The sequence below is a fragment of the Leuciscus leuciscus genome (assembly GCF_965113295.1).
Source record: "Leuciscus leuciscus genome assembly, chromosome: 25".
In the NCBI taxonomy this organism is placed as follows: Eukaryota; Metazoa; Chordata; class Actinopteri; order Cypriniformes; family Leuciscidae; genus Leuciscus; species Leuciscus leuciscus.
In genome coordinates, this window is record NC_138724.1 from 14,433,602 (window position 1) to 14,456,787 (window position 23,186).

The window sequence follows — 23,186 nt, forward strand, 5'->3', positions numbered from 1 at the left end:
TAAAGGTCACTAGATTTCAGTTGTGAGAGCAGGAAAACAGGGACAGAGCTGGTACCTGGAGCAGGTCTGGGTTCTCTGGTGTGTTTGTCAGATCCAGCGGGGCCCAGGCCGTCTATCTCCTGGAAGCTGCTGCTCTGTTTCCCCCATACGTGATGGATCTGCATGGCAGCCTCTCGCTCAGCGGCCAGATCCAAATCCTGCTGCGCCAGATGAGCCCTCAACTGCCTAATCTCAAACTGACAACGAGAGGAGCAGAGACTGACTGATATACCGGCCAGGCACATATAAAATGTATTATTATTATTATTTGTTGAATCAACGTCCACACACTCAACATAATCAATGACTGCACTGATATCGACCACTGCACTGATATCGACAGGCCTTAGATCAGTTCCCAACACACTCTTCAAGACATTGCTAGCACAGTCTTATCTGCCTTCATCCCCAAGCAGAAGAAACAACAGAAACACATCTAGGGTAAATTGTGTATTCAGTGGTGTGCATTGATCCCTGTCTGTGTTATCTGTCTGGTGGACCCAGGACAGGCTGGACGGGTCACGTGACTGCTTTATGTAATACACTGGGTTGGGATTGCAGCTTGAAACGGGAGCTTGCATCATCCGGCGTGACCCGATCAGAAATAAAGCATGAGCTTGGAAAAAATATGAGATATTCAGGATGCATTGTGCTGTTGAGACACAATTCACATAGATCAGAGTCTATCGACATCAGTGGCATGTAATTCTACTCAGATAAAAAAATGAAAATAAATCACTTTTTAAAGTGACCCTAAAATGGCTCAATTGCAAAAAAAAATCTATATCTGATACAATCTGATTCATCAAAACGCATATATTTTAAATTACAGGTGCTGTGTTACTGAGCAGATGAAATTGAAGTGAAATTTGATTGCGTGTCAAAGTGCTGCCATCTGCTGGTCAAATACACAATGATGAAGTAACATGTTTAGATGAGGGGAGAAAATAGAGCGGTATTTTTGTATGCCAACCCAGAGTCAGCATCACACTGGATCCCTCGACAAAAACCAATGGGATTTTCCTTTTGGATTATTGCAGAAAATAATGTCTGTGACTAACAAAAGCTTATGATACTTACACCTTTTGTTCATCATGATGATCTTCACGAATGACCACAACTTTTATGAATTTTGAAGCCTAAATAAAATCCGCAGAATTCAAAAGCTAAACGAATGCTATAAATAAACTACTATACGGTCACATCATTAAGCTTCAACAACTCTTTCAGTCTTTGTTTAAAAACATTTTCTCCTGAAAGTTCGAGTTATAATAGATAGCAAGAGCCCAATTATAAACACAACGAGGCTGTGAAAGCGGACTAGTGAATAGATGAGTTTACCAGTTCGACTGATGATGTTTAATGTCCCCGACAACCTCTGTAGTCCCATTAAGATACTTGTTAGCAACCGCATTTTACAAGCCAAATAAAGGTTTAAAAAAAAAACCCCATTGAGTTCAGTATGATGTAACCGGAAGTGCTAAAACATATGCGATGGAAAAACATATGGAGAGCATCAGCTTTTGTTTCTGCTCTGATAGACGCAAGACCAGAGCGTGTGTTAGAAATCAGGAAAGGAGAGAGAACATTGTGCTTGGTATGTTTTTCATCTTCAAACCAAACTTGGGTCGACAAACTTTAAATCCCGTCTGGCTAGTGCGCTTCCCATAATGTTTCCGCATTAGTATCCGCGGTCTTTTGTAAATGTTCGAACACATTTACACTACGAAAGCAATCCGGTCGAATGTGTTTTCGACTACCTCTGGAAGTGGTCAAAAGTGGACAAGCTCAAAACGTTTTAGACCCCGTTTACACCTGTATATAGTGTCGTCCACTTGTGAACTGATCAACCAAAATGCCAAATCTTAATACCAGGTGTAAACAGGGCCTAAGATAAGAAAGACCTAAAGGACTAGTGAAGTGGGCAGCATATATAAGTGTTTTTTTAGTACTGGCAATGTGTATGAGTACCTGTGAATCCGTAATAGTCTGGTTTAACAATAGTAAGGACATTTAAAAATCTACCTGCATTCCTAATGCTACTGCCAAAGTGAGTGTCACTGGCCTAATATAAGTGCTTTTTGTGTTATTTTGGTAAAGTAGAAGTCGGACAGGAGTGAAGGGTAGAACAGGAAGCATTAGTTGATCATCACTCACGGCCTGTTCCTGACAGATCTGTGTGAGTCTCTCCAGCTGTTCCTCTCTCATAGCTTTGGTCTTCTCGTACTGCTGGATCTCCATCTCCATCTCCACCTTCACCTGCAGCACGTAAGCTATAGAAGAGAAGAGAGCAAACTTATGTACTGTTCTCTGAAACGCTCAAATCCTTTCTGAGCAAAAAATGAACCATGAAATTAACATGGCTTATGTACTGTACATTCATACACTATCGTTCAAAAGTTTGGGGTCGATAAGATTTTTTCTTTGTTTTTGAAAGTCTCATGCTCTCTAAGGCTGCATTTATTTGATCAAATATACAGTAAAAACGGTAATATTGTGAAATTTTATATTACAATTTAAAATAACTGTTTTCTATTTGAATATATTTTAAAAAGTAATTTATTCCTGCAATCAAAGCTGAATTTTCAGCATCATTACTCCAGTCTTCAGTGTCACATGATCCTTCAGAAATCATTCTAATATGATGATTTGATGGTCAAGAAACATTTCTGATTATTATCAATGTTGAAAACAGTTGTGCTGCTTATTGTTTTTGTGGAAACCATAATACAGCATTCTTTAAGATATAAAAAAAAAAAAATTCTATTCATCAAAGACCAAAAATGTATGATATTTCTTGAATTATCTTGGACTTACAAAAACTACCAAAACATACCTTTCATTCTTGGGAAGAACATCAGAGTACCATCTAAATATCATTGTAAATATAAGTATGGTGAGTACCATGGTATTACAATCTGATGTCATCACTGTACAATGATACTTTATGTTGAAAAATAAGAGAATTATCCAAGTGACAATTTTTGTATCAAGCTGAATCAATTGTTGGTCCCGTTGCAAAAAAAGAACATTAAATATTATTATTAATATAATAAAATGATAAATACTAATATACAGTGCCCTCCACAATTATTGAACCCCCTGGTAAATATGATCAAAATTGGCTGTAAAAAATAAATCTGCATCGATTATCCTTGTGATCTTTCATTCAAAAAATGTGCAAAATTCTAACCTTTCATTGAAGTAAAAGAATTGAAAGTGGGGGGAAATCACATTATGAAATAAATGTTTTTCTCCAAAACATGTTGGCCACAATTATTGAAACCCCTAGAATTTTTTACGAGTAAAATATCTCTGAAGTATATTCCCATTAATATTTACCTTTTTTAGTACACCAGGGTGACTAGGAACATGAAACTGTCCAGCTATGACTTCGTGTTTCACAGAAGTTTAAATATGAGGAAACACAAAGGCCAAATCCCCTTAATCATCCATCACAATGAGTAAAACCACAGAATATAGTTCTGATGCGTAGCAAAAGATTGTTGAGCATCACAAACTAGAAAGTGGCTGTAAGACAATAGCTAAAGAATTGAAAATCCCCATTTTGACCATCAGGGCAATAATTAAGAAGTTATAACCAACTAAAGATGTTATGAATCTGACAGGAAAAGGACGTGTGTCTATACTGTCTTAATGCACGGCGAGTATGAAAGTTTGACTGGCCAAAGACTCTCCAAGGATCACAGATGGAGAATTGCAGAGATTAGTTGAGTCTTAGGGTCAGAAAGCCTAAAAAAAAAAATTATCAAACGACCCCTACATCCCCACATGTTGTTTGGGAGGGTTTAAAAAAAACCCTCCTCGCTCATCCAAAAACAAATTCCAGCAAATTTAATTGTCAGACACGACTGGATCTTCAAACAACACAGGGTTCTGTGGTCAGATGAGACTAAAACAGAGCTTTTTGGCAGCAAACACACTAGATGGGTTTGGTGAACACAAGGATAAAAAGTACCCCATGTGTACAATTTAATATACCATTGGATCTTTAATGTTGTGGGCATATTTTTCTGCTGGAGGTCCTGGACTTCTTGTTCAGATACATGGCATTGTGGATTCTATCAAATATCAACAGATAAAAAATCTAAACCTGACGCCTTCTGCTAGAAATCTTATAATATGCCGTGGTTGGATCTTCCATCAGGACAACGATCCAAAACAAACATCAAAATCAAAACAAAAATTTGTTGTGGAGCACAAAATGAAGCTTCTGCCATGACCGTCTCAGTCCCCTGACCTGATGAGTGGGCTGAACTGAAGAGGAGAAGCACCAACATGGATCTGGGAATCTGAAGGATCTGGAGAGATTCTGTATGGAGGAATGGTCTCTGATCTCTTGTCAGTTGTTCTCCAAACTCATCAGGCATTATAGAAGAAGACTCAGAGCTGTTATCTTGGCAAAAGGAGATTGAAAAAGTATTTAATAAAAGGGTTTCAATAATTGTGGCCAACGTGTTTTGGAGAAAAACATTTATTTCATAATGTGATTTCCCCCCACTTTCAATTCTTTTACTTCAATGAAAGGTTAGAATTTTTCACATTTTTTGAATGAAAGATCACAAGGATAATCGATGCAGATTTATTTTTTACAGCCAATTTTGATCATATTTACCAGGGGGTTCAATAATTGTGGAGGGCACTGTATATTAATATAAATGTATCTGAATATATTTAAATAGCTCATCTCTGTTCTGAAACAACACACTGCTTTGATTAACAGCTAATTGTTTTCTGAAAACATCCAATGCAGCCATATGCTAACATCAGCTCCATCCACAGCTAAGCGGAGAGACCATATTTGCCTGATATTTCATGAATTGACAATAGCATCTGACGTTGATTTTCTCTGGCTTGGCTGGGATTGTGCTGAGAGGGCCAAAGGCTTTTTATCAGGTGCTGCTGGCTCTTAATAAAGCCGTATCCACATGACCCCTCTTACCATCCACTCGCTTTCCATATCAATTAGACTCTTCTCACACTGGTACCATCTGCTGAGAAAACTCCCAGCATGCTTTGCTGCACGGCAATGTGTTACTCAGTCCTTCAATATTCTTCATACATTTCAGGATTGTTATATATTATTCTAAATTCAACATGAAATCAAAATGAACAAATCTTGTTTTTTTATTATTATTTATTGAATATTACTGTATGTATTATAAATGATTTATCTGTGCACTTAATTTTTTTTGTCCTCGTAATCTTTAATCAAAATATCTTCCCCTCCTTCTAGCAGCTCATCTCTTCTCTGATGATGCGTTAACTGACACGAGGGCGGGGCAACCTGTCACTCACATGACATCCACCAATAGCAAACCACAACCATCCAATCAATTCCTGATGGACAAAATCCAGCCCCGTCCTACATTTGTTTTTTGTTCAAAAAGCAGTTTCATTTGGATATATGTCACAATAGGGAAGAAAAGACTATTGCAACTTCAATTTCATGCCGACGTTATTTATATATATATATATATTTATTTACATGTATTAAAATTCAAATGTATTATAAAATATGCATTTTAGAGTTGGATATAATATGCATAATGTCTCTTAAATCGAAGAAATTGTACTGCTCAGAATGCTGCTATTTTAAAGCACAGTTATGATCAATTTGTTCACCCAAAAGTTAAGCGGTTTAGTTAAAATTTTCTAAAGAGACACGATCGATTTTTATTATGAACAGCTTGAATTTAGGCTTTTATTCACATAAACACTGATCAGCGAACATAAACCGAAGCTCAACCATACTTGCTTGAAGCGCAAAGAACAAACCTTGCTGAAGCTCAAATGTGCTGCGTAACACGAGAATGAACCTCATTGGTTCTTGCAGAAGCTCAAACGTGCTGCGCAACACGAGAATGAACCTCATTGGTCTTGCTGAAGCTCAAATGTGCTGCGCAACACGAGAATGAACCTCATTGGTTCTTGCAGAAGCTCAAACGTGCTGCGCAACACGAGAATGAACCTCATTGGTTCTTGCTAATGATCAAACGTGCTGCGTAACACGAGAATGAACCTCATTGGTTCTAACAGAAGCTCAAACGTGCTGCGTAACACGAGAATGAACCTCATTGGTTCTTGCAGAAGCACGTGCTGCGTAACACGAGAATGAACCTCATTGGTTCTTGCAGAAGCTCAAACGTGCTGCGTAACATGAGAATGAACCTCATTGGTTCTTGAAGAAGCTCAAACGTGCTGCGTAACACGAGAATGAACCTCACTGGTTCTTGCAGAACCTCAAACGTGCTGCGTAACACGAGGATAAACCTCATTGGTTCTTGAAGAAGCTCAAACGTGCTGCGTAACACGAGAATGAACCTCATTGGTTCTTGAAGAAGCTCAAACGTGGTGCGCAACACGAGGATAAACCTCATTGGTTCTTGCAGAAGCTCAAACGTGCTGCGTAACACGAGAATGAACCTCATTGGTTCTTGAAGAAGCTCAAACGTGGTGCGCAACACGAGAATGAACCTCATTGGTTCTTGCAGAAGCTCAAACGTGCTGCGTAACACGAGGATAAACCTCATTGGTTCTTGCAGAAGCTCAAACGTGCTGCGTAACACGAGAATGAACCTCATTGGTTCTTGAAGAAGCTCAAACGTGCTGCGTAACACGAGAATGAACCTCATTGGTTCTTGCTGAAGCTCAAACGTGCTGCGTAACACGAGAATGAACCTCATTGGTTCTTGCAGAAGCTCAAACGTGCTGTGTAACACGAGAATGAACCTCATTGGTTCTTGAAGAAGCTCAAACGTGCTGCGTAACACGAGAATGAACCTCATTGGTTCTTGAAGAAGCTCAAACGTGCTGCGTAACACGAGAATGAACCTCATTGGTTCTTGAAGAAGCTCAAACGTGCTGCGTAACACGAGAATGAACCTCATTGGTTCTTGCAGAAGCTCAAATGTGCTGCGTAACACGAGAATGAACCTCATTGGTTCTTGAAGAAGCTCAAACGTGCTGCGCAACACGAGAATGAACCTCATTGGTTCTTGAAGAAGCTCAAACGTGCTGCGTAACACGAGAATGAACCTCATTGGTTCTTGCAGAAGCTCAAACGTGCTGTGTAACACGAGAATGAACCTCATTGGTTCTTGCAGAAGCTCAAATGTGCTGCGTAACACGAGAATGAACCTCATTGGTTCTTGCAGAAGCTCAAACGTGCTGCGCAACACGAGAATGAACCTCATTGGTTCTTGCTAATGATCAAACGTGCTGCGTAACACGAGAATGAACCTCATTTGTTCTTGCAGAAGCTCAAACGTGCTGCGCAACATGAGAATGAACCTCATTGGTTCTTGCTAATGATCAAACGTGCTGCGTAACACGAGAATGAACCTCATTGGTTCTTGCAGAAGCTCAAACGTGCTGCGTAACACGAAGATAAACCTCATTGGTTCTTGCAGAAGCTCAAACGTGCTGCGTAACACGAGAATGAACCTCATTGGTTCTTGCTGAAGCTCAAACGTGCTGCGTAACACAAGGATAAACCTCATTGGTTCTTGCAGAAGCTCAAACGTGCTGCGTAACACAAGGATAAACCTCATTGGTTCTTGCAGAAGCTCAAACGTGCTGCGTAACACGAGAATGAACCTCATTGGTTCTTGCAGGATCAAACGTGCTTCGTAACACAAGAATGAACCTCATTGGTTCACGCACGTCAAGTGAACATGCTTGATCCTCTGTTTACTGAGTGTTTATATGGTGAATAAAAACCGAAATTCTATCTGTTCATCATATAAAGTGATCGTGTCTCTTCAGAAAATTTGGATTAAACCTTTCAATTCATATGGATTAGTTTTACGATCTGTTTATGAACTTTTTGAAGTGACAAAGTGGTAGTTGCGTAGCTGTCCATAGATATTAAAAATATCATTTTTGTTTCGGAGATTAACGAAATTCTCACGCCTTTGGAACGACATGAGGGTGAGAATGATGACCTAACTAACCCTTAAATAAAAAAATGAAATAAATATATAAATAAAATATAATAATATAAAATGAAAAATGTTTCAGCAACTAACCCTCAGTAAATCTAATTGTGCACTGGTGTCTTTTCAAAAGTTCAGCACATGGTGTTTTATGTCCTGCTGTGAACATGAAACAACCACAGGGTGGCGTAAAACTGGACCAGACTCGCCGTGAGACTTGATCTCATGAATGTTAATTGGTCAGCGTGTCTCTAACAAATATCAAGCTTTAATTCCTTCTTAATTTTTCAGTGTTCAGATTGCATAACTTCAGAGTTGCACTGGTGTTGTATTAACACTGTGTTAAGTACAGGGTGGGCCATTTATATGGATACACCGCAACAACATGGGAATGGCTGGTGACACCAAAGTCCCGTTTGTGGCACACCAGTACATGTGAGGGGGCAAACTTCTCAAGATGGGTGGTGACCATGACATATACTAATGTGCCACAAACAGGACCTCAATATCACCAACCACTCCCATGCCACCACGGTGTATCCATATAAATGGCCCACCCTGTATAACGACAGTATTCAGCTGTCTGCTGTTTTTTGCCGACTGTGCACTCGCTCTCTCTCTCTCTCTCATCTTGAGGCGCATGAACGTACACACATGAAACTATGTAATTCTCATATCTTGCACATAACCATTCTCGAAGAAAATGGGAAAGATATGGGCAAACGGACATGCATAATACACAAGATACATGGGCACAAAGCGATTTAGATGTAAATTTGGAATAAAAAAGGTACACAAGACAAAAAAAATCAAAGCAAGTTCGCCCTCATATGGACTGCATTGACATGCTACAAACTCATAGTAAGAATGGTCAAAATTATTTAAAATGTACCTAATATATATATATATATATATATATATATAACAATTAGACTAAACATTCATTGCAGGTAAAGATGTTTTTACTACCATCCTTTGATGATTTCTCTATGTAAATGAGCTCTTATGATTCGCTATCCTGTGTACTGATGCCATATTCATGATTATTTATGCATTACATTTTTGTTAGTTTCTAAAATTGTTTTTGGTGAATGCCTTGTCACGATATTGCATCAGTTGTTCAGTTTCTTGTATCCGCTGTTATTTTAGTATTCTATTACAGTTTTATTAATATTTTAAATTAGCCTTCACTTTTATATTTTCATTTCACTTTTTTTGTTATGCGCTTTTGTAATTTGTATTCGTTTTTGTTTCTCTTAAATACGTCTATAGCTTTAAAGCTATATCTTTAAATTTTATTTCAGTTTCAGTAATCTTACTACTTTTATTTATCATGTCTTTCATATGAAAATCTAACTAGATGTGCCTGTATCTCTCTCTGGTGGAGATTGTTGTTCATGACGGCGCTGCACTCGACAGCTCAATGATGTTTAGTGAGAATGAGGGTGACCTGCCCCAGCCATCGATCATGAATACACTTGCATAAACAGAACCTGTGCTGAGAAATTATGGACATCATGCTCCTCTCAGCATCAACAAAAGACTCTGAATCAATCTGAATTTTAATAAGACCACCACTGGCAGCAGCAGCGCGTGTGAGGCGTCTATCATAACTCACACTCATTGGGCCGGACAGGACAACAGCTAGTAAGATTAATCAGTTGACTTGGCTAATGCATTTACATTAACACTTTCTTTAAGGGTTTCTTGACGTGTTTTAAGGGTCAAAATTATTAACATTTGGTGAACTAAAAACATGTATTTTTAAGACTTCAGGAAATGTGAGGACACCCTGTGAAAGGAGTGTTGTCATAAAGCAGCTGACCGTCAATGATCCTCTTGACTCTCCAGATGCGGAGTGTGATGATGAGGCTGATGGCGTCCCAGGGGCTGCTGGGACCGTTAGCCACCGTGGAGGCCACCATTGGGGCCAGAGAGAGGACAATCACAGCACCGTCAAATACCTGACGAAAACAAACAAACGATCATACGACAGTGTCTTTTAGCTTGTAACATGTAAAAAGTATTTTTTAATATTATGGGCTGTTACATAGCAGGTAATGCTGTATTATAGTCCCTCAGCTTCATAACTATGCACTTAAATAAATAGATAAATAATACTTATAAATTCTAAATATATTATTATTTGTATACATTATATATATATATATATATATATATATATATATATATATATATATATTATATGTATCACATGTATTTTATATATTATATGCATCACATATACTTTAAAATATTTAATAAATGCTTTCTCATATTATTTATTATATACTGTGTATATACACACATATATATGTATACACACACACACACACACACATACATATATATACATATATACATATATATATATATATATTATTTACTCTTTTTGTATTTTATATATTTTTCTATTATACAAAACATACAGCTTTTTGGTATCTATGCGTGAGTGTGTGCACCAAAAAATAATCAGTAAATATATAATAAAAACATTAAAAAACATTAATATATTTCATATACACACACATATAAACACACACATATATATATACACACACACACACACACATATATATATATATATATATATATATATATATATATATATATATATATATATACACACACACACATGCATATTAAAGCTATCAAATAGAATACATATACTCTTTTTATAAAAATATTCATTTCTTTCATGTATATACATACATATATATATATACACACACATTTATTTTTATTGTTATATATTTATTATATATTATAAATATATTATTTAATATTTCAGTTTTTTTGTGTGTGTGTATGCACATTTAAATGCTTTTAAAAACTTCATATCAGGCACATATGACAAAAAGAAAAATGTAATATGTAAATTAATGGGCGGGGTCAATAGAACTAAATAGCCAATCCCAGTGCAGTTGGATCAATGGATCCTCTCCTGCTCAGGCAACAATGTGACATTGAGAGAGTGTCACTGCGCCAGAGAGACTCATTCTTCATTAAGTTTCAAGGGCTCGCCTCTTCCCTCTGTGTCCCCCCTGTGCTAATGGGACCCCGGGGAGCTTACCTCAACTTTGTTCTCTATATAATCCCATATCCCGAGCACCACAATCCTAAAGACAGTCTGGGAGAGCAAGAGAGAGAGACACACATAAGTGGAAAAGAGCCACAGAATGAAAGAACAGATTAATGGAAATCAGTTATCATATTTCTGATGGTTCAGCACATTGTATTCTGGGAAATCATCCACTATAGAACAACAAGCCACGTTTTGTGAAAGCCAAGAGAGAAGCCTTAAAAAAAAAAAAAAAAAAGCCAAACATTCCTTTTCCAGCGACCCACGAACAGCAGACGTAAATAATGAGCTTGCAGGGGAAATGTGTACGCAGGGTAATTCGAAATTTAAGTGATATCGAGATGTGGCGGCAACAGAATTCACCTCCATTTGGTGGCGAAATAACCCCGGCGCCTCCGCAAAACCCATTTCCAACCCGAATCATTTTTTTCCTTTTCATCTAGTCTCTGAACGCAGCTCATAATATATCAGTGACCTGCAATATGTATTCATAAACTCGCAAGCTGGCGAGATCTCATGGAAACACTCGAAGGAGACGCTGTGTTTTAGTGACTGCTGACTCAGGTGGCACACGGTAGTCTTTTTAGCTTTTTCTATCTCCTACTTCACTCTCTTTTCCCCTCTCTCTCTCTTTCTCAGGCTAAAAGATGTGAGCGACGCTGGAAGTTTCAGGCTTTCCGGTCTCTTGGCCTTTATCGACAAGTAAAACGCAAGTTGAAGGAAATAAATGCAAGTCTGCTTTAAAAGAGCCAGAGACAAATGCAACTGGATCTGAAGAAATGGGAATCAATAGAAGTCAGCACGTGTCAGGACACACACACTTTTAAAGTACAGTAACAGCACTATGTGAAACTGCTTTTTCTTGGGTTCAATTAAGACGGCCCTACAGCATAAACATTCAGACGAAGCCTTACATCAAATCCATCCATCCAATAGATCCCGTTGTGGTCTCATTAATTTGAAACAACATACTTTATCGATAATTGTGAAAAAGGTTTTCTAGTAAGCCTGGTGGCTCTCTGTAATTCATGATTGTCTCAGAGTCAGCAGCTTGGTTGTTTTAGTCGCCTGTGACCTTTAAACACTCATATCCATGAATATCTTTTATTGCAGAGATGTTACTCCGTTATCTTTCATTTAAGTCTCAAAACTTTATATACACCAATATTTATGGAAAAAACATAATTTATTAACATTTAACAACATTTACTAACTATTCTTTCACAATTTGAGCTTGATGAATCTTGACATCATCATCCTGAAACATGGTCATGTGTCTTCCAACATGGTTGTTTAAGAAATGAAAAGCTGTTTTTTAGGGTTAGAAGAACTGTTGCCAAACATATAACATGCTAGAAACATAATAATCACTGCAATAATGATCCAATCATAGACTCTTAAGCATTTGCCTAAATCCAAACAGCAACTTTATAATTTTTTTGTATGTTATAAATAAAATGAATGTGTATAGTATAGCAACTTAGTCTTGAAAGAATTGAAGGAGAAATTTTTAATGAGAAATGACTTGGAGATTTTGAGTGACTTTTGGCATACAAACATTTGCACTCACCTCAGTGAAGAAGACGGACAGGATGACCAGGCTGATCCAGTGGATGATACAGGCGAACTGGAATGCATTATTAACTGTGGACACAAATCAAAGAGATTCTGCGCTCACAATTCACATAATGATTCAGGATATTCAGGATAAAATACAGTCAAATGTAATGAGCTCAAAATAAACAACTCAAAAAAAGTACACTACCGTTCAAAAGTTTGGGGTCAGTATGATCGCAAAAGTTATGCCTTTTATTTTAAACTTTTTATTCGTCAAATTGTTTTACGGTTTCCACAAAAATATGAAGCAGCTCAACTGTTTTCAACATTGATCATTTAAAATATTTCTTGAGCAGCAAATCATGTGACACTGAAGACTGGAGTAATGATGCAGAAAATTCAGCTTTGCATCACAGAACTAAATTACATTATAAAATATATTCATTTACATTTACATTTAGTCATTTAGCAGACGCCCTTATCCAAAGCGACTTACAAATTAGGACTAAATTCAGCGAGTCATCATGAAGAGGCAAAAGCAACAACAATGCAGGAAGTGCTCAAAATACGAAGTTCAGGTATTATTCAGAGTAGCATAAGCCTGATAAGTGATGTTTCAAAGGGAAAGGACATTTTTTTTTTTTTCTTTTTTTTTTTCTATAAGGTTAAGTGCTCACGGAAGAGATTGGTGTTTTGAAGCTGTTTTTTGAATGTTGTCAGGGATTCTGCATTCCGGATGAGGGTGGGATGAACCAATTCACTAAAATGAACTGAACACTAAATACTCTAAGATTTAAAAGTTTGGGGTTTGTACGATTTTTTTTTATACTTTTGAAAGAAGTCTTGTTCTCGCCAAGCCTGCATTTCTTTGATTAAAAATACAGTACAGGCAGCAGTTTCAAATAGAAAACAGTTATTTTAAGTTGTAGTAATATTTCAGAAAACTGCTGCTTGTACTGTATTTTTAATCAAAGAAATGCAGGCTTGGCGAGAACAAGACTTCTTTCAAAAGTATAAAAAAAAATCGTACAAACCCCAAACTTTTAAATCTTAGAGTATTTAGTGTTCAGTTCATTTTAGTGAATTGGTTCATTTGGATGGAATGTTTCAATGAATCAATGTTCAAATGAATGAATCAAATTCAATGAATCAAAGCTGTTCGATGATGGCACGTTACATTACATTTTGATCAAATATATTACAAATATTGTAACTTAGCCATTTTAATTGAAACATTATAAAAATATACATTTCTAATGATTCAAATAATAACCATTTTTTCTTTTAGAATAATAGGCAAAGATACATTATTTACAATAAAACCTTCGATGATGCAACAATGAATTTTGGTTTCATTTTGAATGTTAATGAGGAAAGTTATTACTGTTTTTGATTTTGCTCCAAAACAAACCCAGATAGCATACAGGTAGCCTCATCTGGGCCAACTATGGCACATATGGCTCAGTTCTGGCAGCGTCAAAGGTCATATGGGCCGTATCTGGCCCACACACATAAAGCTGGTTTTAGTGTGAGTAGTGAATTGCTGTGTGTGGGCCAGATACGGCCCATATGACCTTTGCCGCTGCCAGAACTGAGCCATATGTGCCATAGTTGGCCCAGATGAGGCCCGGATATGTATGTTATTGCCAGCCACACTCAGGTCGAGTTATCGCCGTCATTCCACGCATGGGCCAGAAGAATGTGGGAGATGATGGCCAAAACTGGGCCAGATGTCATTTGCATAAAATTGCATAAATAATTTTTGAACTGATCAAAGTATTTCAAGGGAGAAGGTTACATTAAAACATACATATTGATGTACGTTTACATAACACATGAAAACCTCACATAATAGTGTAATCTACTTGGGGGGGAAAAAATAGGCCATTTATTCTTCAGAATTATTCTCATATGAAACTACTCCTCCTTACAGGGACTTTTCGAGTGGGAAGCCAAATTCCCTGCATGAGCCGCATCCGTGTCGCAAGCCGAGGACAGTCACTGCTCAATCTCATTACGGCAGCCGCCTGAACTGAAAGCATTAGGCATTTGTGATTTGATATTGCACCCAATCCGCGTCGTGCATCTGTCTATTTATCCGCTCCATTACGGTGCAAGAGATCTACTGCATTCAGTTTATCACCCGCCCGCCCTCCCGGCCCATATGTCTTAGTTTGCTCTGTTCACTGATCTGTCCATCAGCCCATTCATCTCCCTCAATCCCTCCTTCCATTAATCTCGCCGGCCGGTCGCTGTCCTGCACTCCTTCACTCTTCTCTCTCTCTCCGTTCCAATCCATCTCCTCCTCAATCGGTCTTTCAGGACTTTGTAAAGGCCAGAGAAGACAGCGATATAGGCTGACTTATGCTTCTGTCATCTCTCGCATTTCTCTCTTTAGTGCGCACTCATCTGCACGCTGAGCCGTGATTTTTCGCCATAGCATGAATGGGGATCTCCATTCGGATTTACAATAGGCTCTTATGAGAAATGAAAACGTCCAGGCAAATAGCAGCAAAGAACATGTCGTTTCACAACGTGTTTATTGAGAATAATCTCGATAAGAGATAAGATCAACAATTGCAGATGTATAGTTATGAGAGATAGTGTATTCTAAGGGTGGAACGGTACATGTATTCGTATTGAACCGAGACTGTACGGGCGCCACGGTTCGGTGCATGAATACACACGGAGAATACATGGTATAAAAATAAATAAAACTCGCGTGCAAATTAATTAATGTAATGCGGAACTACTGTTAGATACGCGGGTTCTTTAGGGACACCTAATCTGTAGCTCCGCCTTAGCTCTGAAGCTCCGTGGCTATAACTTATGGGCTATAATCATAGACATAATATCTATGGCTATAATCATAGACAGGCTATAATGTACAGGCTGCGATGTCAAGTTTGCAATGCTGGAATATGTTGTGTGTGTGCCTGCGTGCGTGCGCGCGTGTGTGTGTGTGTGTTCAGAGAGGCGCGGGCGCGATCGAACAGTGGAAACATAAAAACATACTCATTTTGTTCATTGGACATCATTCAAACTGCAAAATGTTTACTTATATTTGTGTACACTTGCAATAAAACACAACATTGTGCTTTTGTCAAACTGTAAACCCTTGTCAAACTGTTACCTACAACTGTCACCCAACACAGTAAGTTACACATTCTACATTGATTAAAAGAAAATCAAATTTGTTTTTAATGGTAGTATTATTTTATACAGAAATAAATTATTTATAATTCAGATGAGAATAAAGTTAGTGTTATTAAAATTAAGGAAAACAAATATATTGATCTGAAATATAGCAAATGAATTTTAAATTCATTCAGGTACAATTACCAAACATATCTCAAGGTCTTTTTGTCTTTTTATTAATTTAATTAATAAACTAATTATATAGAACTATTGGCAATGCACTACAAATAAACTGGTTCTATGCCTTTACTTTATTAATAAAACTTATTTAAAAAATACAAGGCTTAAAACATTTATTTTCCTTTGGTGGAACAGCCTACAGACATGCACAATAAAAAAAAATTGCCTTCTACATTTTTGTTTTGCTTTTCCCTCCATTGTACCGAACCGTGATGTCTGAACCGAGGTATGAACCGAACCGTGACTTCTGTGTACCGTTCCACCCCTAGTGTATTCTATATACGGCATACTTTTCAATTGTCAAGATTGTATTATGAGAATGTGAAATGCATGTGATTTTTTAGGTTGGGAAATGAGAACCAGCAACTCTTATGAGACTCTTAGTGAATCAAAAACATACAGTGTAGTCTGAATCCCAAACAACTGATTCTTCTAAGCCTTTTCTTTTAAGTAAATTAAAACATACATTATGACCACAGTTATCCCAAATCCCAGACAAATGACATGCATATCGACCAGTATAGTCTGATTCCGTACGGATGACTCTTATAAACTATTAATTCGATTCCCAAACTAATTACACTGTTCAATTATGTTAGTTAAATTATGAACTATTTCTTCCTAGTGAATCAAAAACGTACAGCCCAACCAATGTGGTGTGAATCCCAAACACAGGATTCTTTAAGCGGTTTCTCTTTAGGGAATTAAAAACAGTGAGACTAGTGTAATTTTTTTAGGGAATAATTTTTTTAAAGGAATCAACAACATACAACATAACCAGTGTTGTCTAATTCCTGAACGAATGACTCTTATGTGCTAGTTCTTTTTTAAATTAAATCAACACATACAGTGTGACCACAGTATTTTGAGACCTAATAAATGACATCGAGCTCAACCAGTGTATTCCGATTCCTGGATGAATGACTCTGAGCTATCTCTTCCTAGTGAATCAAAACCATGTAGTCCAAATCCGAATCCCTTATACGGTAAGTAGGGATGGGTATCGTTAAGGTTTTAACGGTATTACTACTCTTACCGATACTCCTTATCGATCCGGTACTTTAACGGTATTCTTATCGGTTCTTTTTGTTATATTAAAAAAAGGGGAAAAAATTATTTAGAACATAATTAATATTGCTTTATATTTTGAAATGTAAAATAAATATCTATAGCAAAAGAAAAAGCAATGCTTTAACAAAACAAATAAAACATGTATGTTATGCAGAAGGGTGCTGGCTTTTGTGTTTTATATAGACAGACAGGACGCCAAAAACAAAGTACAAACACATGGTCAAACAAAAAAGTATATAAAACAAATTATATACCCAGTGCTTTAATTTCAGTAATGTCCACTGACATTACTGTTCAGGAGTAATATGGGTTAAAAAGACATCTAATAAAGTCAGATGTAAAATAACACTGCATAGTTTATCATTGATAGATTAAAGCTTATATCATTCAAGAGCTGTGACTGATTTTCTCTTTGCCTTTTGTTGTTTGATTCACATTAATGGAGCAATCGTCAGCAGGATTATTAGACTGCTGCCTCTTTAAGACCAAATGCAGATCTAATCATTATTAAGCCTCATATTTTCTCCCAACTATTTACGCCGATTTAAGACATAAACTGTATTTAAGTGAATAAACTGTTTAAGTGAATCTCCAAGACGGCCATTTTGACATATTTGTGTATTTGATCGTTTAGATGCGCACACGAAGCCCAAAATATACGTTGCTTGTCTCGTTGCGGTGTGTTTCGGAGCGTGCGCCGCATTTTGGAACAGCGTCTATTGCGTCAATTTTGGTACTTTTAATAGCCTTTTATTATCAAACGCGTCCCGCAGTTTAGCAAAAGTATAGACTACATTTTACAACAATCACGATCGTGCAGATTCTGACGTTACTTTTGGGTTTTAGGGAGAAATGACAGCGCATCGCTCTGTGAAGGGAAGGAAGTTGCACTGGAGAGAATGTGGCTTTAGTTTTTAATGGTTACACCTCAAAATATCTTCTTTTTTATAATCATTGGAAGCCAAAATCTAAATCTAAAATAAAATTTGTTTAATAAAGATCTAAAGTGTAACCTTTTGAATGTTCTGTCCTCATCGTCACTCATTAAACAGGGCTGTTGTGTTGCGCGCGCCGTGGCTTTGCGTGAAAGATCGCTCTCTCTCTCTCTCTCTCTCTCTCTCACACACACACACACACACACACACTCTCTCTCTCTCTCTTTAGCAAAAATGCATCACAGACAAATGGTTCAATATTATTATATATAGAAGTGGCTGGAGAGATTAAATTCGCAAGATAATAATTTCTTAATAGCAATAATAAATAGCACGTGTAGCCTACTTTCATAATTTCTCTAGTACCGACAGCAGAACCGATAACGTCCGAGCTTAACGATCCAGCGGTCTTTAAAAATTCAGCACCGGGGCCCGTTTAATACCGGGTTTCGGTACCCATCCCTAACGGTAAGTTGCTGTGTCAGAGCATGTGTGCTAACTCGATGGTAAATCCTCATTCTCAGGCTAGAATGGCTTCTAAAGAGATCCTGAACCCCTTCTAATACTCACATTGTAGAAGCTTAGTATCGATGAGCAGTTCCAGAGTCAGTAAGAGCACCACCAAGATGACACAGGCCACCAGGAAACAGTTGAAGCCAGCGCTCAGCAAACACACCTGCCAGAGCGCTGCTCTCCTCCCGCAGCACGGCTTCAGCCAGTTAGACCTGCAGATAAAATACAGCGACAGGGAGAAAGAGAAGAGAACCATTTCTGAGCCACAAAACCACAAACACAAGACAGCTGGAGTCTACTTTCACACATATTTGCTAACAACACAGGTAGGCATGAAAACACAAGTTTACTTCTACATACAAGTTTACTTCTATTACTACTTGTATGTAAAAGTATAAGTCAATATTACTGTATAATGTGTAAAGTGGAAGCAATCTTACATGTAGAAACAGATGTTTCCTCGTATACATTCTTAAGTTTACATTTACATACAAGTAAACTTTTGTACAAATAGAAGGAAGCTTGTATGTACCAAGTTTACGTCTAATTTTACAAGTTGAAGTGAACCTGTAAGTAAAAAGTAGAAGTAAACATGTATAAACATGCAGAAGTAGAAATAAAAATAAATTTGTATGTAAAAGTAAACTTGTATGAATGTGTAGAAGCAAACTTCTATGTAAAAGCAGATGTAAACTTGTACACATTCTTACAAGCTTACATCTACTGTACATACAAATAAACTAATGTACAAATACAAGCTTGTATGTTAAAGTAGAACGTGTATGTAAAAGTAGAAGTAAATGTATCTACAAGTAGAAGCAAACTTATATATAAAACCAGAAGTAAACTTGTATGTAAAATGTATGAATGTGTAGAAGTAGAAATAGAAGTAAACTTGTATGAATGTGCACAAGTTTTAAACTTTTATGTACAAATAGAAGCAAGCTTGTATGAAAAAGTAGTTTAACTTTATTTGGTTTTACCTTTAAATACATAAAAATGTACTTGTATTTAGACGTAAAGTTTGCATCTTCTTATACAAACAAGTTTGCTTTTACTTGTATGCAAGTTTACATCTACACATTCATACAAGTTTACTTTTACATACAAGTTTATTTCTATTTCTACTTGTATGAGTTTACTGATTCAAGTGTACTTCTACTTTTCATACAATTTTAGTTCTATTTCTACATGCACATACAAGTTTACTTGTACTTTTACAATCAAATTAACTTTTGCATACAAGTTTACGTCTACGTACAAGTTAGCATCTACCATTCTTAAAGTCGGCATGAAATCAAATTTGACAAATCTTCTTTTTATATGTAATATTGTAGTGTTTATTATAAATGATTTATCTGTGCACTTCATTATTTTCAAAAAATTCATTTACCCTTATAATCTTTAATCAAATACATTACCCTTCCCTCCCCCCTCGAAACGACCTCTCTTCTCTTTCGGTCACGTGCCATGGCGAAAGGGTGCGGCCAGAGCCGATGAGGGTGCGGCTATCGGTGTCTGTCTCGTTTTGAGTCAAGTCAAGTTATCAGTCAAGTTCACCCTCAAGAGCATCTCGAAGAGTCCGAATGGTAGGCTATCTATCTTATCTAATTCTAGTTATTTACTAATCGGACACGTCGAGATGCTCTCGATGGTGAACTTGACTGATAACTTGACTTGACTCATCTTGGTTCGCGGGAGGCTCATATAAATATGGGCTGATTCCTGCCTGAAAATTTAGCTGCTCGTCCTCGTTCTCGTCGCCGGGCTCCTCAATAAAAAAATCCTTCATGGGAGAGTAACGGTGGGGAGTCCGGTGGAGAGAAATCCTCCACAACTGAATGTAAACTGGCATTCAAATCTGCCTCCATTTTGTTTGCAACGCCCAACCTCCAACGATCCAATCAATTCCCGAAGGACGAAATCAAGCCCCGCCCTACATTTTTTTTTCTAATTTCAGAAGCCGTTTCACTCGGATATACGTCACAACAAGAAAAAAAATGACAATCTCAACTTCCGTTTCATGCCGACTTTAAATTATGCTAATAACTACAATAACCCTTTTTTGCCATTATCAAGAGATGTCGCCACAGTGTAGATTTTTGAGCATCTGTCAGTGTGTTCTTCACATATACATGTAGCTATCGTATGACTTCAGGAGTCGTATGGACTTTAATGCCACCTTTATGGTACTTTATTTTTGTCATTTTTGAGCTCGATATCCCCAGGCCCCACTCACTTTCATTTAATGTAAAGGATCTGCCAAAAAACCACTTGATTAGTTGCAATTGCTTATAGCCTTCAGTTTAATTGTGTTTTTCAAATTTGGTTAGGCAGTAAACCTTTCAGTGGATGCTCTATGAGTGTGTCTCACTTTGATTAATCACATTTTCTCACTATCTCTCTTTTCCTTGCTCCTCTAAAAGCAGACTAATTGAATTGGCCTGTTGAGGGGTCTTATTCCCTCCAGCTTTTTCTGTGTTCCTCTCAATCTCCCTTCCTGACTCTCATATCATCTACTGCTATTCCACTGCCACGAGTTGATCTCAGATCTGGGAGTAACCTTAGAGGTGGACAATTTAGCATCAAGAACAACACCAATGTGTTCCACCCATTCTGTCAGGAACCAGGAGTATGTAAAGACCTACAGAGTTCAGTATGCTTAAGATCACCAAGGTCATCAATATTCCCAGGAGAATACTATTCCATTCATCTCAAAAGCCTGCGAAAAAGATTGTGAATGGCCGTCAAAGATGCTTTTTGGAACCAATGGCATCTACCAGCAGGTAGAGCATTTCTCGCTGCATAGTGCATACTATTTCACTTAATATTTTTTTTTAAATAGTTGTCAGTATACAGTTGAAGTATGCTAGTATACCATTTAGAGCTGCACGATTAATCGTTAAAAGGTTGGGATCTCGATTCAAACACCCACGCGATCTCATTCCTAAATGACACTATTTCCCTGTTTCTATTAAACCTTTGTCAGAATCACACCAGAGCGTTCAGATCTGCGTTGGTGCTGCCGCTGATCCAGAGAGAGCGGTTTTGTTCAGGACAGGTATGGAACTTCACAAACAGTATTTTCAACCACACAGTTTTGTTATTTCTGTGTTACAAATATTAATATCACAGAAGTAAAATAGAGTCAAATCACCTTTTGAAAGTAACGTTTCGACAAGTGACTGTTAAAAAATGTATGTCATTGAATCATTCATTCAAGAGATTCGTTCAAAAAAACACTGATTCATCCAGTAATGATACAAGTGAAGTATTTATGAGTGAGTCATTAAATTTTTTTTAATTTTTTTTATAATTCATTCAAATAAAATTAAACATTTTAAATAGACTGCAGCAATTAACATTTAGTCCGAACTTCTAGTAAATTGCATGTCATTTTGTTTAGTTGTCTGTTCAGAATCGTGATCTGTTAGAAAAAAATAAATAAATAAAAATAAATAAATAAATCGGGATTCACAATTTATCCAGAAATGTGCAGCTCTAATTCAATTCCAAACATCGCCCAGGTTTTCGCCACTACTTAAAATCTTAAACTATTTTGGCACCATATATGCTCTCTTTTATCACTCTCTTTTTTTCTTTTTTGCTGAACTGTTGGAACGTGAGCATTTGCGCACTATTTTCCAGACTGAGCTCCAAGCCCATACTGTGCATCCTGGGCTCCTTCTCTCGGGAGCGGATTCTGATCTTGGCAGCATAGAAAAGACTGATCAGTGTGGCCAGACTGACCTCATCCTGTGGCTCTCTGAGTTGCATCCATACACACACACACACACCATCTGGAGAGTACAGACTCCACTTATCAGACGCAGCCAAAAAGATGATTGCTTAACAGCATGGCCGTGCCTTCATTTGATCAGATGGACTATATTTGCATGCTTTGGGCTTCGCCCTTGTGCGGTTCGAGCAGGAAGGGCAGATCAGACATGGAATCTGTGTGCTTGGCTGAGCACTGGTGTCTAATAATACCAGCTTAGCACTCTGTAACTTTACGCCCTCGTAAAAGTGCAAACTCCAAGTTCCCTGATGGCTCGACAACACCAAACTCTCATCAGCACATAATGCATTTCATTATAATTTGATAACATTTTATGTTGAGATTACACATTGTGGTACAGGTTGACCCCTAACATTGTGACTTTTTCGCACAATAATTCATTACAATGCCTACTTTTCACATACTACATTTTTTTCATCTATTCACAGCCCTAGTCAAAATTCTACATAGAATTGTTTGGTTGTTGTTTTCTTGATAGTGCAAGTAATGTTTATATATTTAACCTGAAAAATGTGTCAATATTAAGTGTAACTGAAAGTGTAACAAACACTTAAAGGTGGTCAATCTCCTTGTACATCAGTGTCATTGTGCAGTGAAATAAAATGTGGTTCTGGCTACAGCTGCAGAAGTGTATTAGCAAGCAGTCTGGAAGGGCAGTGTAATCAAAGCGCGAAACCACCGGGACCAGGAGCGCTGGTGAAACATGGCAATGGCTGGAGGTTGTTATTTTATGCTGAGCGAGCAGCAGCTAGTCAGACTCCAACCCAATCCCACGACCTGTATTAGAGGAATGGATGAATGAGTCCTAGGTGGGAAAGTTCAACCCAAAAAGCCGCAGAGTAAGAAGGACATTG

The 23,186-nt window shown here is 37.4% G+C and overlaps 1 protein-coding gene across 2 annotated transcripts in view; it reads right to left on the reverse strand.

Moving 5' to 3' along the window:
• Positions 1-23,186, reverse strand: part of tmem266 (transmembrane protein 266) — a 76,251-nt gene that overhangs the window by 8,211 nt on the left and 44,854 nt on the right. For both annotated transcript variants that reach the window (XM_082159842.1, XM_082159841.1), the window contains 6 exons: positions 18,591-18,745; positions 12,650-12,723; positions 11,071-11,127; positions 9,823-9,961; positions 2,197-2,312; positions 56-236 (listed from right to left, as the gene is read on the reverse strand). In XM_082159842.1, coding sequence (XP_082015968.1) covers positions 56-236; positions 2,197-2,312; positions 9,823-9,961; positions 11,071-11,127; positions 12,650-12,723; positions 18,591-18,745 — 722 coding nt within the window. The remainder of the gene's footprint in view (positions 1-55; positions 237-2,196; positions 2,313-9,822; positions 9,962-11,070; positions 11,128-12,649; positions 12,724-18,590; positions 18,746-23,186) is intronic.